Source organism: Petaurus breviceps, unplaced genomic scaffold (genome assembly GCF_028583685.1).
Source record: "Petaurus breviceps papuanus isolate PSGF00001 unplaced genomic scaffold, PetGlider_PUasm1.0 175, whole genome shotgun sequence".
Taxonomy (NCBI): domain Eukaryota; kingdom Metazoa; phylum Chordata; class Mammalia; order Diprotodontia; family Petauridae; genus Petaurus; species Petaurus breviceps.
Genome location: NW_027185764.1, coordinates 13688702 through 13704358, shown reverse-complemented (window position 1 = coordinate 13704358; position 15657 = coordinate 13688702). Strand labels below are relative to the sequence as shown.

Genomic DNA, 15657 nt, shown 5'->3' with positions numbered 1-15657 from the left:
AGAAAGTGAAAATAGTATGTTTCATATGCATTCAGATTCGTTCGGTTCTTTCTCTGGAAGTGTATAGCATGTTCCATCGTGAGTCTTTGGAACTGTCTTGGGTCACTGAAATTGCTGAGAAGAGTTAAGTCAATCGTAGATGATCATCACACAATGTTACTGTTACTGTGTACAATGTTCTCCTGGTTCTGCTCACTTCACTTTGCATCAGTTCATGTAAGTCTTTCCAGGTTTTTCTGAAAGCATCCTGCTTGTCATTTCATATAACAACAGTTATTCCATTACATTCGTAGACCACAACTTGTTCAGCTATTCCCCAACTGATAGGCATCCCCTCAATTTCCAATTCTTTGCCACCACAAAAGATCTGCTATTAATATTTTTATACTTGTAAGTCCTTTTCCCTTTTTTATTATCTCTTTGGGATGCAGACCTAGTAGTGGTATTGCTGAATCAAAGGGTATGCACAGTTTGATCGCCTTTTGGGCATAGTTCCAAATTACTCTCCAGAATGGTTGGATCAGTGTACAATTCCACCAACAATCAGAGGACATTGTTTTTCAAAGTAATGTTACTTTATAATTTTTAAACTATTTCATGAGTTTATTTCAGAAGCTTAAAGTATGCTAGATACCTCATGATAAAGAGGTAATGGATACCAGGTACAGAAGGAGATATTTTTTGGACACATCTAATACAGGAATTTGGTTTTTGATTATCCATGCCTGTTAAAAGGGTTTTGTTTTTCCAAAGAGGAGAGAGGAAGTAGGCGGGAGAAAAAAATTTAAATTAAAACAATTGTTTCTTAAGTATATGTACACTTTAACTCCCCAACCAGACTATAAACTCTGGCTTGTAATTATTATCTAACTAAACTTTCTCTCCATCCTTCCCTGCCTCTCCCCAACAAACCCCAACTTAGAATCACAGAATGTTAAGAACAGGAAGGGACCTTAGAGATCATTCAGTCCAATATCCCTCATTTTATTTATTTTTTCTTCTGAGGGGGGGAAGACAGGGAAATTGGGATTAAGTAACTTGCCCAAGGTCACACAGCTAGTAAGTATGAAAAGGATCTGAGGTCGGATTTGAACTCAGGTCCTCCTGACTCCAGGTCCCGTGCTCTATTCACTGTGCCACCCAGCCACCCCTCTATCCCTCATTTGATAGATGAAGAAATGGAAGATCTGAGATGTTATATGTTGTCTAGGGTCAAAAGGAGTAGGAAGGAGCAGAACTGAAACTGGAAAGCAGGTCTGACACCAATTAATTGATTAATTGACATCAATTAATGATCTCTTCACTATAGCCCCAGTGTCTCATTCAATGCCCAGTAAGTTTTTGTTGGATGAAATGTACCCAGAGGGCCAAATGTGATGGTAGAAGACTATAGACCAAGGGTTCTTGAATTCTGTGTCACAGATAATTTATGACTCCTCATTTCTAAATGCATTAAAAGACATAAGATTAAGGCGGCTAGGTGGCACAGTGAATAGAGCACGGGCGCTGGAATCAGGAGGACCTGAGTTCAAATATGACCTCAGAAACTTAACACTTACTAGCCACGTGACCTTGGGCAAGTCACTTAACCCCAACTGCCCTGCCTTCCTCCCTCCAAAAAAAAAAAGACAAGATTACAAAGGAAATAAATTCTATTGAAATGCAGTTATATATACATATATATACATACACATATAGATATAAAAGGTCAGAGGTTCCAGGTTTAGAACTCCTATCTAAACCCTAAAGAAAGTTCCTTCTCTGAACTAACCCCCTTCCCAGGCATAAAGATCTCCTCATCAAGTTGTCTACCTGACCCATATGGATGACCAGCACATTAATAATAAATAAGTGAGAAAGAGCCACAGAGACAGTGATTGAAATAGATGCAGAGATAGATACAGAGGAGTGGAGAGGGCTCTCCACGGATGGAGACCAATGTCATTGGGAATATGAAAAGAAACTGTGATCAAATTCAGGAGCTGGCAGGGAAGGTGGCACGATATGGTGGGAAATCCACTAAATTTGGAACACTCCCCCCCGCCCCCCCAGGCTCTGTCATTTACTACAATTGTGACAATTCTGTAATACTCTGGACACAACACTTAACACCCTCAGTGTCCCTGGGTCTCCTCATTGGTGAAATAAGGGGGCTGGACTTAATGATGTCTCTTCCATCTCTAGACTTGCTCATCTTATAAAATCTAAAATATTTGGAAGAGGGGCTTGATTTTAGGGGCAGGGAGCCTCCAGTTCTGCCAGGATGGACAGGTTCTGTGTGGAGCATGACCAAGAAAGCAAGAAGCTTAAGAACAAGGATGGCAAGAAGGAGAGGGTTCCCAGAAAACTCCCAGAAGCCCTGGCTGGTGGACTCCCCTGAGGCCCTGCTGGCAGACCAGGGGGCCAACTCTTGACCAACACAAAGGGGAGGCTGCCACACATGAGCCAGGAAGGGGCAAAGAAATGGGCCCTGAGGTGCCGTCCATCTCCACCAGAGCAAATCAAAGTGATCCTAATGCCTACCAAGGAAGCACTTAGCGGCAGTAATGGGCCTCTGATGACTCCTGAAGAAGACGTGGAGGCCATTATCAGAGAGAAGTAAGAAACTGCTTGCAGAGGGGTAGCAATGTCACGGCAGAGACAGAGGCTGGGGCTGGGCTGGGCTGGGGGGCACCAGGACCAGCCATCAGGGACAAAGCCAGGATACCAGCCTTCATTAGGAGCATGGGCAAAGTGTTCCAAAAAGAAAAAGAAAAAAAAAGAAACCTAAAAGAAAACAAAGTTGCAGAGGAGCTGCTGACCTCCTGGGTAGAGGGTAGAAGGAGTTTTCTCAGCTGGAGTAGCCCTAAACAAGGTGCAGGGAACCCATGGGCCTCAAGGCCACATGTGGACTTCTAAGTCCCTGGATGCAGCCTTTTGACTGTGGTCCAAGTTTTGCAGAACAAATCCTTTAATAAGGGGATTTTTTCTGAGAAGTTTGGATTAGGTCAAAAGGCTGCACTGAGGACCTGCAGGGCCACATGTGGCCTCGAGGCTGCAGGTTCCCCACCCCTGCCCTAAACCATAAAATATCACCCTCGTCATCATGGGGGTTGCTAGGCTGTTCTTGAGCTGAAGAGATCATTGAGCCAAGGCTGGGGACAAGGACCCCAAGGCTGACGGTCAAGGTAGAGGGGACCTGGCCCTGGGTGTTACCTTCTGTATAACCACAGGTGTCAAACACACTGAGTCCAGATTAAAATGTAATTAGGAAATATTTAACAAAACAAACACAAATACAACAAAATATATATTAACGTGATATGTATTTGAAACTCATTCAATGTGCAGCTTGCATGGATTTTTGTTGTTGCTGCTGAGTCATTTCAGTTGTATCTGACTCTTCGTGACCACATTTGGGGTTTTCTTGGCAAAGATATTGGAGTGATTTGTCATTTCCTTTTCCAACCCATTTTACATATGAGGAAACGGAGGCAGACAAAGTTACATGACTCACCCAGGGTCACACAGTTAGCATGTATCTGAGGCTGGATTTGAACTAGGGAAGAGGCACCCTCCTGACTCTAGGCCTGGTGCTTTATCCATCGCACCACTTAGCTGTCCCATGTATGGATGAGTGGCCCGTGGCTGCCGAGTCTGACCCACGGAGGCTGGTGCAGAGGAAGGAATCACGTACAGCTTTTACCTGTGCGGTCACTTCTGAGCCCCTCCCCTTAGATCTCAGCCATCCCTGAAACCTGGACCGTTCTCCTGCCACGCCGAGCACGCAGCCCCCACCTCCTCCAGGCTGAGGTCTCCCTAGGACACTTTCTTCATTAACAATAGCTCCGGGAGTCTGCAGGAGGGTAGCAACAGCAGCAGCCTCCAAGACACTGCTACCATCAACCATCGGCTAAAAATAGGAGTGGGGAGGCCTCCTGGAAGAAAGGGTTGGGAACTATAGCACCTGCACAGGATCGGGATTAGCTCTTACAGCAGGCGCTCCAAAGCAGGCCAGCTCTGCCAGGGATGGAGAGCGTGGGCATGCAGGCTTCCTGCAGCTCTGCCTCCTCTGGCCAGGCCACGGTAGCACCAGGTGGGGCATCCTAGAAGCAACAGGCTGGGTCACAGAAGCCGCCGCTCCCCCCACCCCCAAAATCGGGGATCCTGGGCCTCCAGGGGCTGATCCATCTCTGGATTTAGCCGCTCCCTGGTGCTGTGGATTTGCTTGGTGTCTCAGCAACTGTTCCTGCAAAGGGGTGGGGGTGCAGGGGGGCTCCCTGTTGCCTTTGCCAGTGCCTTGTGCAAAGAAGGGCTGAAAATACCCAAATGATCAGAGCTAACCCCAAGCAGAGAAGCCTGGCTTTATCCCTAATGAGCACTCCTCAAAACCCCAGGGTAACCCAGCGGCGGTCACGTTGCAGGCAATGAATCTGGGAAGGGACCTCTTCCCTTCCTAGCCTCCTCTTTTTCTGTCACTAGCATATCCCCCTAAAGCAGGCATCCTTAACCTATTTTGTGTTACGGACCCCTTTAGCAGTTCTGTGAAACCTTATGGTCAGTCCCCCTCTCAGAATAATAGTTTTTAAAATGCGTGAAATAAAATGCACAAGATTACAAAGGAAACCATTTATACCGAAATAAAGATGTATTTTTTTCTCATCCAATTTCAAGGACACCCCTGAAAGCTATTCACAGATCCCTTGGGAAGATGTGAACCCCTGGTTAAGAATCGTCCTAAAGGAAGCTGGCACACAGAATGCGGAACTCATGGGCCAAACCCCCAACCACACACACACACACACACACACACACACACACTTATCCGTGGGCTCACTTGCCTCTAGGACACAAAGCATGGTTCTTGAATCACTAACAAGGCCCAGTTCAGTCTGCTCTGGGCAACCAGGTGATGAGATGCTCTCTGAGAAGCCTAGTGCTGAAGATGCCTGCCCACTCTCCAGGCAGAGCCAAATATCTAAACAGGTGAGATTCTACCCTGGCTTTTCTGAGATTTCCAGCAAAAGAAAATTCCATAATCCATGCCAAAGCTAAAAAGCCACCAGACTGAGTCTCTCATGATGCAGGAGCTTAAAGCTGAACCCTCTTGCTCTGAAGAAAACAGAAAGGACCACCATTAGTCACCTTCCCTCTGAAAGACATTTTCTCCTAGGTGAAAGGAATATTAATAAATTTAAAAATAAGTCACCCCTCTGAGTATCTACTGGACAATAAAACTACAATTTCTTCATCACAGGGATCAACCAATCCTGCATGCCACGGGGCCAGCTAATTTCTTTTTTCTCTTTTATTTGGAGGCACAGTTAAGTGACTTGCCCAGGGTCACACAGCTACTAAATGTCGGAGGCTTGATTTACTCTCGTCCTCTTGACTCTAGAGCTGGTGCTTTATCCATTATGCTATTCAGCTGTCCCTGGGCCAACTGATTTCAATGTAGCTCCCATTAATTTGGCCCATGTTTTGTTTTGTTGTTGTTTTTTTAATTGTGAGAAGAATTTCATTCTGTTGACTCATACATATTTACTTATTACTCTGCTCTCTCAATAACCTTAGAAGGAGACTACCTTAGGTGGTCTTGAAATTTTAAAAACCTGCATTCAAATTCCACCTTGAGCACTCACTATCTATGTGACTCTGGGCAAGTCACTTAACCTCTGAGTGTCCCCAGTATCTACCTATAGGAGTTCTTAACCAAGCATCCATGATTTTTTTTTTATATTTTGATGATGGTATCTCAATATAATTGATTTCCTTTGTGATCAAAGGATTACAAAGGAATTTTATTTTATGTATTTAAAAACATTTTTCTGAGAAGGGATCCATGGCTTTACCAGACGGCAATAGGGGTCCAGGACACAAACAGGGCTAAGGATTCCTGCTCTAAGACTATAAATAGGAGAGAAGAAAATAAAGTTCCTCATCAGAAGTTCTTTATTCCTATGAAATCACTGGTTCAATATTCTCCTCCCTGCCCCTTCCAGCCCAAAATAAAACAAAAAAAAAACCAGCCAAGCAAACAAAACCACTTTTGAAGGAATCCACACCACCAGTCAGCCTAGATAGCAACATAGACCATCCACCTAGGATTTTATCAGTGGACACACCAAGCCACCTCGTCCCCCAGAGGCTGGAGCTCTGTGCAAGATCCATTTCATTCTTTGTATCTTCACTCTTGGTACAATGCCTGACACACAGAGGGTGCTTAACAAACTGCTGTTCAGTTGTGCCCAACTCTTTGTGACCCATTTGGGGCTCTCTTGGCAAAGATAGTGGAGGGGTTTGCCATTCCCTTCTCCAGCTCATTTTACAGATGAGAAAAAGGAGGCAAACAGGGTTCACGTGGCTAGTAAGTGTCTGAGGCCAGATTTGAACTCAGGGATTTGAATCTTCCTGACTTCAGGCCCAGAACTCTATCCACTGTGCCACCTAGCTGCCCACTTAAATAGTTGTGGATTAATTCGGTACCAAAGCTTCCACCCATACACAGATGGCACAGTAATTACCCACATGTACTCTTTGGCACTTTTTGATCCTTCCATATACTTCCAGTGATCCTAATTTGGGTCTGGACCTGAGTTTGGGAACTAATGTATCTAGTCAACAAGGTGACAATCACGTTTTAAGCACCTGCAATTTGCTAGGCAGAGGTGGGAAACTGAGGTCACATATGACTCTCTAGGTCCTCAAGTGTAGTCCTCTGACCATCAGAGGGTCACACTTGAGAACCTACAGGGCCACGTGTGGCCTCGAGGCCACAGGTTCCCCACCCTTGTGCCAGACACAATTCTAAGAGCCAGAGATGTGAAGAAAGGCAAAAACTATGCCCTGATATCGAAGAATTCACAGTCTAATGGTGAAGACAGCATGCAAACAACTATGCACGAGCAAGATATTTGCAAGATAAATTAAGAATAATATCAGAGGGAAATCACTAAGATTAAGGAGGTCTGGGAAAGAGACTTCAACTGAGAGGTGACTGGAAAAGAAGCCAGGGAAGTCAGGAGAAGAGATGAGGAGGGAGCGAGTTGAAGGCAAAGGCCATCTGTATATGGGTGTGGACAGATGGTAAGGAGGCCAGTGTCTCTGGATTGCAGGGTACACAGAGGGAATTGGTAATTATTAATGAAACCATTTATTTTTGCTTTCACAGGCCAAATAGTCCAGCTCACACCGATGAGGAAACCGAGGGGCAAAGAGGTTAAGTGATTGCATAGGGTCAGACAGATGATAAGCATCAAAGGCAGGATCTGAACCCAGGTCATCACCTGAGGCCTGAACCAGTGTGCGAAAGCTTGAGGGTCAAGGCAAATATGCTGAACCCTGGTTTAGCAAATATCCCTAGTTGAGACTCATGTAGGGCCCTGGAAGGGACAGAACAAAGAGGACACCACTCTGAGACCCTCCCGTGCCCCACATCCCATTCAATCCATAACCTGAAGTTCAAAGGCCAGACATCTTTGTAGCTCCCACAGAGCCCAGCACCGCATCTGGCACAGAGTAGGGGCTTTATAGGTATCGAATGAGAGAAAGAGAAGGGAGGGAGGGCAAGAGCAAAGGCTCACCTGCAGACCAGAGTCGCAATGATGACGCACCAAGCCGTACAGCAGCAATCAGCATCGAGATGTTCCTCACTTTTCCGATGGCGACAGCACAGCCAGAAGGAGTAGAAGAGGAGGAAGAGGAGGTCCAGAGCCAGGCAAGATACGGCTACGCTGCCCAGCAGCAACAGGGCCTATGGAGAGAGAGAGACGTGGGCAATCTGTTATAAAATCATTGTAAAGTCATTTGGACTTTACAAATGAGGATACAGAGAGGTTAAGTGATCGGTCCATGGTCGCATATTAGGTGTCTTATGTAGGATTTGAACCCAGCTCTTCCTGACTCCAGACCCAGTATTTTATCAACTAGTTAGTCAATAAACATTAATTAAGTACCTACTATGTTCCAATCACCTAGTGATTGGAACATAGTAGGTACTTAATCAATGTTTATTGACCTACAGTGATTGGAACATAGTAGGTGCTTAACAACTACACTCTACCACATTGTTTCTAAATGTCCGTATGCTTGGGGAAAGGGACAAGTTGAATGATAATATCCTCCTCACCCACAAGCCACTAATGAACTCAGTGATGGAGGTGAGAGCTGAGAAGAAAGAATATGGCAGGAGGGAGAGGAGAGCAGGTTGGCATGGAGCTGGTGGCAGAGTGGTTTAGATACAAAGAGCCTGCCCCACTGGCCTATTTCCTTCAAAGAAGGATGCCAAGAGCAAACCAATAATTAATATTGAAAACACAGGCAGCTCTGCCTATGTGCAAAGTGCTTTAGAATCGTTAATTAATCCAACTCTAGGCCATCTGCAAACAAAACCCTCCTTCCTATTCCAGATAGTCCCGCCTCCCTCCAACTGAACTATGAGTGTCTGGGGAAACCTAGAATTCTACTGAGAAATGAAATGATATAAATAAAACTAGCTTCCTGAAAGGTTGCCATATTGTTTTCCCACCTCCCTTAACAGTTTTTTCAGTGATCTCAGTGCCACTGGCAGGCCCAAGGTAAGGGGAAGAAGGGGAGGCGGTTAGGTGGAGGAGGGATTAAAGAAGAAAAAAGAGAGAGAAAAAAGAAAGGAAGCTGGGAGACGAGGGAGGGGAAGGGGAGACATACAGACAAGAGAGACAGAAACAGACAGAAAGTGGGACAGAAGGATGGAGAGATGGAGGGAGGAACAAAGCTATAAGAGAGGATGACAGAGGGAGAAAGACAGAGATAGAAGAAATAGAGGAAGAAAGTATTCAGTGAACCACTGACCCAATGCCTGTCTCCCTAATGTCCAACAGCCCTCCTTTCAGTAGGTGCTTAGTGGTTTTTTATTTCACACCAATTTTCAACTGGCCTTCTGCATGCCATACCACGGCATGGAGGGTATTCACTGGGCTCCTAAAGGCTATGGTCAGTGAGGCATAAATCCTAACAAGATCTTACCAGGTTGGGAATTGGTTTAGGTATGGGCTTGGTGACATCTGTGGAAGAGCTGAGTACAGAGAAAGTCACTCTCAGAAGGCTGGCCACAGGGTCACTCAGAAAGACTGTCTACTTAAAGTGCGGAGAAGTGATTTACATGAATGGAGGAAGAACCCATTCATGCCAAAGAAATCACGATTCTTTGGTATAACGATGTATTTCCAAGCTGCTTTGTGCTGGGTACAGAACAGGTGAACTGCTTCCTGTCTCCCAGGAATTTATAGTCTATTACCAACCTTTTTACTAGGTTGTCTTGTCTCTACTCCAAGAGGAGTGGGCTTTCCCTTCCTTGGAAATTTCCTTCCTAGTTTCCAGGTGAATCCTGGAGTTCGTTCCAATTCCCCTTTCCTTGTAAAACATCTAGGGTGGAACACTTGGGCAACAAGGGTAGAATCAGGGCTATGCTGTTGAGAGTAGTGCGTGTCACTGTAATTCCCTGTCTATAGCACCTAGCATAAGGTCACACGTATGGGGCCTTAGGAATATTCCCTGCTGATGGTGAAGTTTATGAGACAAAGCTTTCTCCTGCCCACTTTCGCACCGATCACACTAGCCCTGGGGGAGATGAACTGTCCAGGTTGCTATCCAGACCTCCAAAGGCAAGAGGAATGGATAGCAATTCCTATCAGAACTCAAATGCCTCGTTTCTACAAAACTCATCACTCAACCTTCCCAACCCCCAGTCACTCTAACTAAGAGGGGAATCTGACATCCAGATAATGATTCTGATCTCAAAGGCTGCCTACCCTGCTAACCACACAGAATAACAATGAATCACCCAAGAGGAGAAGTAGGACACTCCCACAGAGCTTGTGAAAGCCCATTGTAAGGATGTCTTATAGTAAATGCTTGGGAAAGATTCAGCTTTTCCATTGGCTCCCGTTCCAGAGTTCGCTGTTTTCATACAACTGCCAAAAAGATTTTCCTAAGGCATAGGTCTAACCACGTCTCACCCATTACTCAATAAATTCCAATATCTCCCTATTACCACCAGGATCAGACAGAAAGTCATTTGGCATTTACACAAGTGCTTTACAACCTGAACCCTTACTACCTTTATGGGCTCACACTTTGTTGTCCCCCAATTACTGTGGGAGGGAGAAGTGACGTCTTTAATAAAGGCAATTTTGGAAAGTCTGCTAGCAGATTTTATTTTCCCTGAGAAGTCTCAGGCTCCCTTTCTCTGGCAGGTTTTAAAGAGGGTTGGTACAGGATGGCTAATTCTGTACAAAGAATGAACCCCATCTCCCATCTCTCTCAATTACTCTAGGATCTGGACATACTGGACTACTTGTTGGCCCTTATACAAGGCACTCCCATCTTCCATTTTCATGCCTTTTCACTGGCTTCCCCCACTACCTCTACCTGGCTGACCTTTTGGAATCTCATGTTTCCTTCAAGACTCAGCTCCAACAATACCTTGTAGGAGCAGTAAGTCTTTTCTGTCCCCTCATCTGCTACAGCCTTGCTCGCTAGGGCTGCATGCCACTTACTTTGTATGGATCCAGTATATTCCTCTTTTTTGGCATCTTTTCTCCCTCATTACACTCCCTCAGAGTGTAAGCTCCTCTAGGTAAGGCACTGTTTTTGCCTCTCTTTGTGTATCTAGAACTTAGCACAGTACCTGGAACATAGTAATACTTTAAAAACATTTGTTAATTCTTTGTACAGAGCTAGCCATCCTGTACCATACCTCTTTAAAACCTGCCAGGCAGAGAAAGGGAGCCTGAGGCTTATCAGGGAAATTCAAAACTAGTAGCAGAGTTTCCAAAATTGCCTTTATTAGAGATAATACTGCTCCCTTCCTCATGCTGTAACCAACTACTCTAAAAAGCACACCCCCTTTCCAACTCCATGTTACAAAAGGAACACAATTCCTGCTACCTGAGGTCCTTCTTCCCTCTGGCAATATCGGAAGGGTAGACCAGCAGGCTCCTCTCTCACTGCCCAGGAGTGCTGGGGAGCGTAAGTGTTTTTACCAAATTACCCATCTGCTAGAACATGAGGTCATCAAGTTTAGTGAACAAGCACAAAGCATTGTACTAGGTGCTCAGATGCAAAGATAATGAATGAAACCATGCACTAAGAGACTTAGCATCTGAGAAAGGGCTTTTTATATGCTAGCTGCCCAATGGGTGCTTCTGATAATACATCCTGGAGATTAAAAAGTAACCCTGGCAAAGCTCACCAAGGATCTCCAATGACAGGGCTAATCCTGTGATGGTACCTGCTGACTTTGGCCCCAAACCAGAATCACTTCTAATCTGATGCAGGAATACCTCCCCAATCACACTCACCAACCTGCTGCTTATCCAGTCTCTGGCTACATCCTAGCTAGTCAGTGCTTAGAGGGATGAGGGTTACTAAAGTGGTGGTTTTTGTTTTTTGTTTTCCTGATTGGGGCAGTAAGGAGAATAAAAAACCAAAACCAAAAACCAGACCACTTGATGACAAAGACTTTCTTTAAAGTTAGAAAAAATAGCCTAGGACACTAACACACTATTAAAGTACCATTGTTAATAATTAACATTAGATAAATGAGTGAACCACAAATAAGGTCTTGGCTCAAACCAAACCAACCCTTTAGAGTCAGTCAAAGGAGTTCTGCTGACTCCAGCTTCCTAATGCTGGCAAGACCATGTTATTCCCTAAGCAAGCAGAAGGCCTGACTTCTGGGAAAGAGAATCTTTCTAAGTCTGGCTTTAGATTAGAAAAATAGAAGATGGGAAACCTAATGGAGGAATGGTAGAAGGAAGAAAATAAGGATTTCTATAGCATGTATTATGCTGACCCTCACAACAACCCTGAAAAGAAGGTACTGTTATTAATGCCATTTTACAGTTGGAGAAACTGAGGCAAACAGAAGTTAAGCGACTTGTCCGGAGTCACACAGCTAGTAAGTGTTTGAGGCTGTACATAATGGCTAGAAGAAAGGGCAAGGGAAAAGTAGAGCTGAGAATAAGGGACAGGCAGCCTCATTCCAGATGTTGGAGTTTTTTGGCTAAGGAGAAAATCTCTTCATCAACTAGTAAATGAATATTTTTGAGTCCCTCTGACTCTCCCCTTCAAAGGCTCTTTGGTTCAGACTGAGCCTCCATTCACTAGTGCTGCCAATCGCTCCCCAGAATGACTAGACACAGGAGCTGATCTCAAGTTATTGAGCCATGATGCATACACTCATCTTGAATAAATAAGAATTGGGTAAATGGATGTTACCATACACTCTGCTTTTTCCTCCAAGATTCATATCTACCCACAAGGTTGTGAAAGTTTGCTTTTTGAAAAAAACAATAACATTGTGGGAATGGTTACTCTTAAAAGGTGATTCAAATGGTAACTCCTGAAGAAGAAAAAAACATCTTCTAGGGACAAGATTTTTCCACACTCACACATTAGGTGCTTACTTCACTTTGCAACAATTCTTATAAGTCTTCCCATGCTTCTCTAAATTCGTCAGTCATCTTTATCTTACAGTAAAATAATAATCTGTCATGAAGGTACCATAATTTCTTGAGCCATTTCCACTAAATATTTCCTTTGTTAAGAAAATATTATGATAATTTTGTTTTTACGTCACTTTGATTTCCTAATATAGAACACTCTCCCAACTCAGTGAACCATACCCTGTAAAAAAAGAAAAAGAAAAAAGGAATAGGAAAAAAGCAGTTCAGCAAAACTAACCAAAATATCAGCCAAGCTGGATAGTATATGCAATGTTTTACACATCTCTAGTCCCCAGAGTCTGCAAAGAAGGAAGATGAATTTTCTTATCTCTTCTTTGGGGACAAGTTTGGTTATACTTCTTGGGTTTAAAGATCACTGCACATGGCGACTGCAGCCATGAAATTAAAAGACACTTGCTCCTTGGAAGGAAAGCTATGACAAATTTGGACAATATACTAAAAAGCAGGGACATGGCCTTTCCAACAAATGTGTGTGTAATCAAAGTTATGGTTTTTCTACTAGCAATGTATGACTATGAAAGCTGAGTTATAAGGAAAGTTGAGTGGTACAGAATCAACATTTTTGAAGTGTGGTGCTGGGGAAGACTTCTAAGAGTCCCTTGGAGATCAAATCAGCCAATACTTAAAGAAGGTATACTTAATACTTAAAGAAAATCAGCAAGGAGATCAAATAAGTCAATTGGTGAAGAAATTAATTCAGACTATTTACTGGAAGGTCAAATACTGAAACTGAAGCTTAACTACTTTGACCATATAATGAGAAGACAGGACTCACTGGAAAAGTCCCTGATGTTGGAAAAGATTGAAGGTGAAAATAAAAGGGGGTGGCAGAGATGAGATGGACAGACGTTGCCATGGAAATAATGAACATGAACTTGGACAGATTTTCAGATAGAGTAGAGGATAGAAGGGACTGGCATGCTATGGTCCATGGGGTCATGAAATACTAAACACAGTTGAATGACTCAACAACAACAAATTGGTTATCACAATTACACAGCTTTCAGATTTTTTTTGCTCTTTCCATTTACATTGTAGTCACTGTGTATATTGTTTTCTTGGTTCTAGTTACTTTATTCTGTATCAATTCATTAGTCTTCTCATGTTTCTCTAAATTCTTCATATTCACCATTTCTTAAAACATACCAAGATTCCATTTCATTCATGTTCTACAATTTTTAGACACTTCCCCAATTGATGGGCACCTACTTTGTTTCTAGTTCTTTGCTATCAGGGAAAGTTTTGCTACCAATATTTTGGTACAAATGGAATCTATCTTTCTGGGTTTTTTTCCCTCCTCGATATACTTAGTGGCAGGATCTCTGGGTCAAAGAGTATGAATACCACCCTACTTTTTCAAGGGAGGAAGAGTTTGTTGGGGCCCTTCTACTTGTGATCTTATAGACCCACTATATCTCATCTCTGGAAGGTAAAACAAATATGACTATTCATCCCACTGGGGGCCAACAAATAGATGGAGAGCCAAGATGATGGCTTGCAGATGAAAGTCCAGCTTTCCAGAAGTTTGCTAAAATGAAAACAGTCGGATTTGATACAATCAGACAGTTATTTTATTCCACAACATTAACTCTCTGAGGCCCCAGGATTCTCTGGAATTAAGCAAACAGCCTCCACCTCTTCCCTTTCCCTCCAGGGGCCTCTGGGTCACTGAAATACGACAATCAAATTCAGTTCTCAAAATGTTCCCATGGACCCCTGAAGGGAGCCAAAAGGACACAGCACTGGACAGCCATGGAGAGGAACAGAGGTCATCTCACAGCCCTGTGTAAACTATGTCCCTTTTCCTGACTTCATGAAAGATACAAGTGGTCCCCCATGTGAGGAGTATATTCTCTCCTCACCTCACACTTGCCTTGTAGAACCCCCAAGCTTCCTTAAAAGCATAACAGTCAAGCATACCACCTCCTACATGGGGTCTTTCCTGATTGCACTTCCCCCCACTCCCCACCCCCAGGTATTGACACTTTCTCCTGGAAATCACTCTATTTAGATTTTCTAATGATTTACTTAGGGCATGTTAGGCACACAAAAGAGAAAGTAAGGGGTAGGAGCCTCTCCATTGTTGGGTCGGGTTATTTCCACTAAGTTAACACATAGCTTTGTGCAGAGTAGGTGTTTAATAAATGCCTGTTAAATTAAATTGAATAGCTCTGACTTCACATTTGCAGGTAACCGTGGGCTACAATGGAAAAGATGGGGCAGTAGCCTTTTACTTCCTATTCAGGTTTCTAATCCTTCTTATCCACTACCTACTGCCACTCCTAAAGAAATCATCAGTGTTACATTATTCAATTCTTAGATACTCTTCAATTAAATAGGTGTATGGGGACTTCTTCCACCTAGATCTATAGCTTAGACTATAGTCTTTTTAAAAAAATAATGGCTGTGGCAAACATATATGAATAAAAAACCATGGACCTAGTCAATTTTTTAACAAATGAGAGAGAATGCAAGCTTTTTGAAGGCAGGAATGATTTCATTTTTGTGTTTGTATCCCAAGCTTCTCCCTCTCCACCCCCCCACCCCCACCCCCATGCCTGGCATATAGAAGGTACTTACCAAATGCTTGATTAATTATTTATACCCTTCCACAAATTTGCCTTCAGACAAAAAAAATATATAGGCATCTACCACTAGCCTAGCACTCAAAAGCCTCGCCAGCTCGGTAAAACATCCAGGGTAAGGGTTCTTAGCCAGGGGTTTGTGAATTAGTTATTGTTTATTATTACTATTATTATTAATTTTTAAATTATTTATTAATTTATTATTTATTAATTACTATTATTATTAATACTATTGTTATTTTTAAGGAGCTAGGTGGTTTAATGGATAGAATGCTGGACATGAAATCAGGAAGACCTGAAATCAACCTGTCCTTCAGGGTGGCAGCAAGGTGGCAAAAAGGATAGAATACTAGGCCCAGAGTCAGAAAGACTCATGGCCACAGACACTATCTAGCTGGGTGACCCTGGGCAAGTCACTTAACCCTGTTTGCCTCAGTTTCCTCATCTGTAAAATGAGATGGAGAAGGAAATGGCAAACCGTTCCAATATGTTGCCAAGAAAACCCCAAATAGAGTCACAAAGAATTGGAAAATGACTGAAGCATATATCAGAATTGTTGTGAAGATGAATATAAGATTTGTAAAAAG

The 15657-nt window shown here is 43.4% G+C and overlaps 1 protein-coding gene across 2 annotated transcripts in view; it reads right to left on the bottom strand.

Moving 5' to 3' along the window:
* The window catches only part of TTYH3 (tweety family member 3), a 201569-nt gene that overhangs the window by 77016 nt on the left and 108896 nt on the right, over nt 1-15657 (bottom strand). For both annotated transcript variants that reach the window (XM_069084785.1, XM_069084784.1), the window contains exon 2: nt 7563-7732. In XM_069084785.1, coding sequence (XP_068940886.1) covers nt 7563-7732 — 170 coding nt within the window. The remainder of the gene's footprint in view (nt 1-7562; nt 7733-15657) is intronic.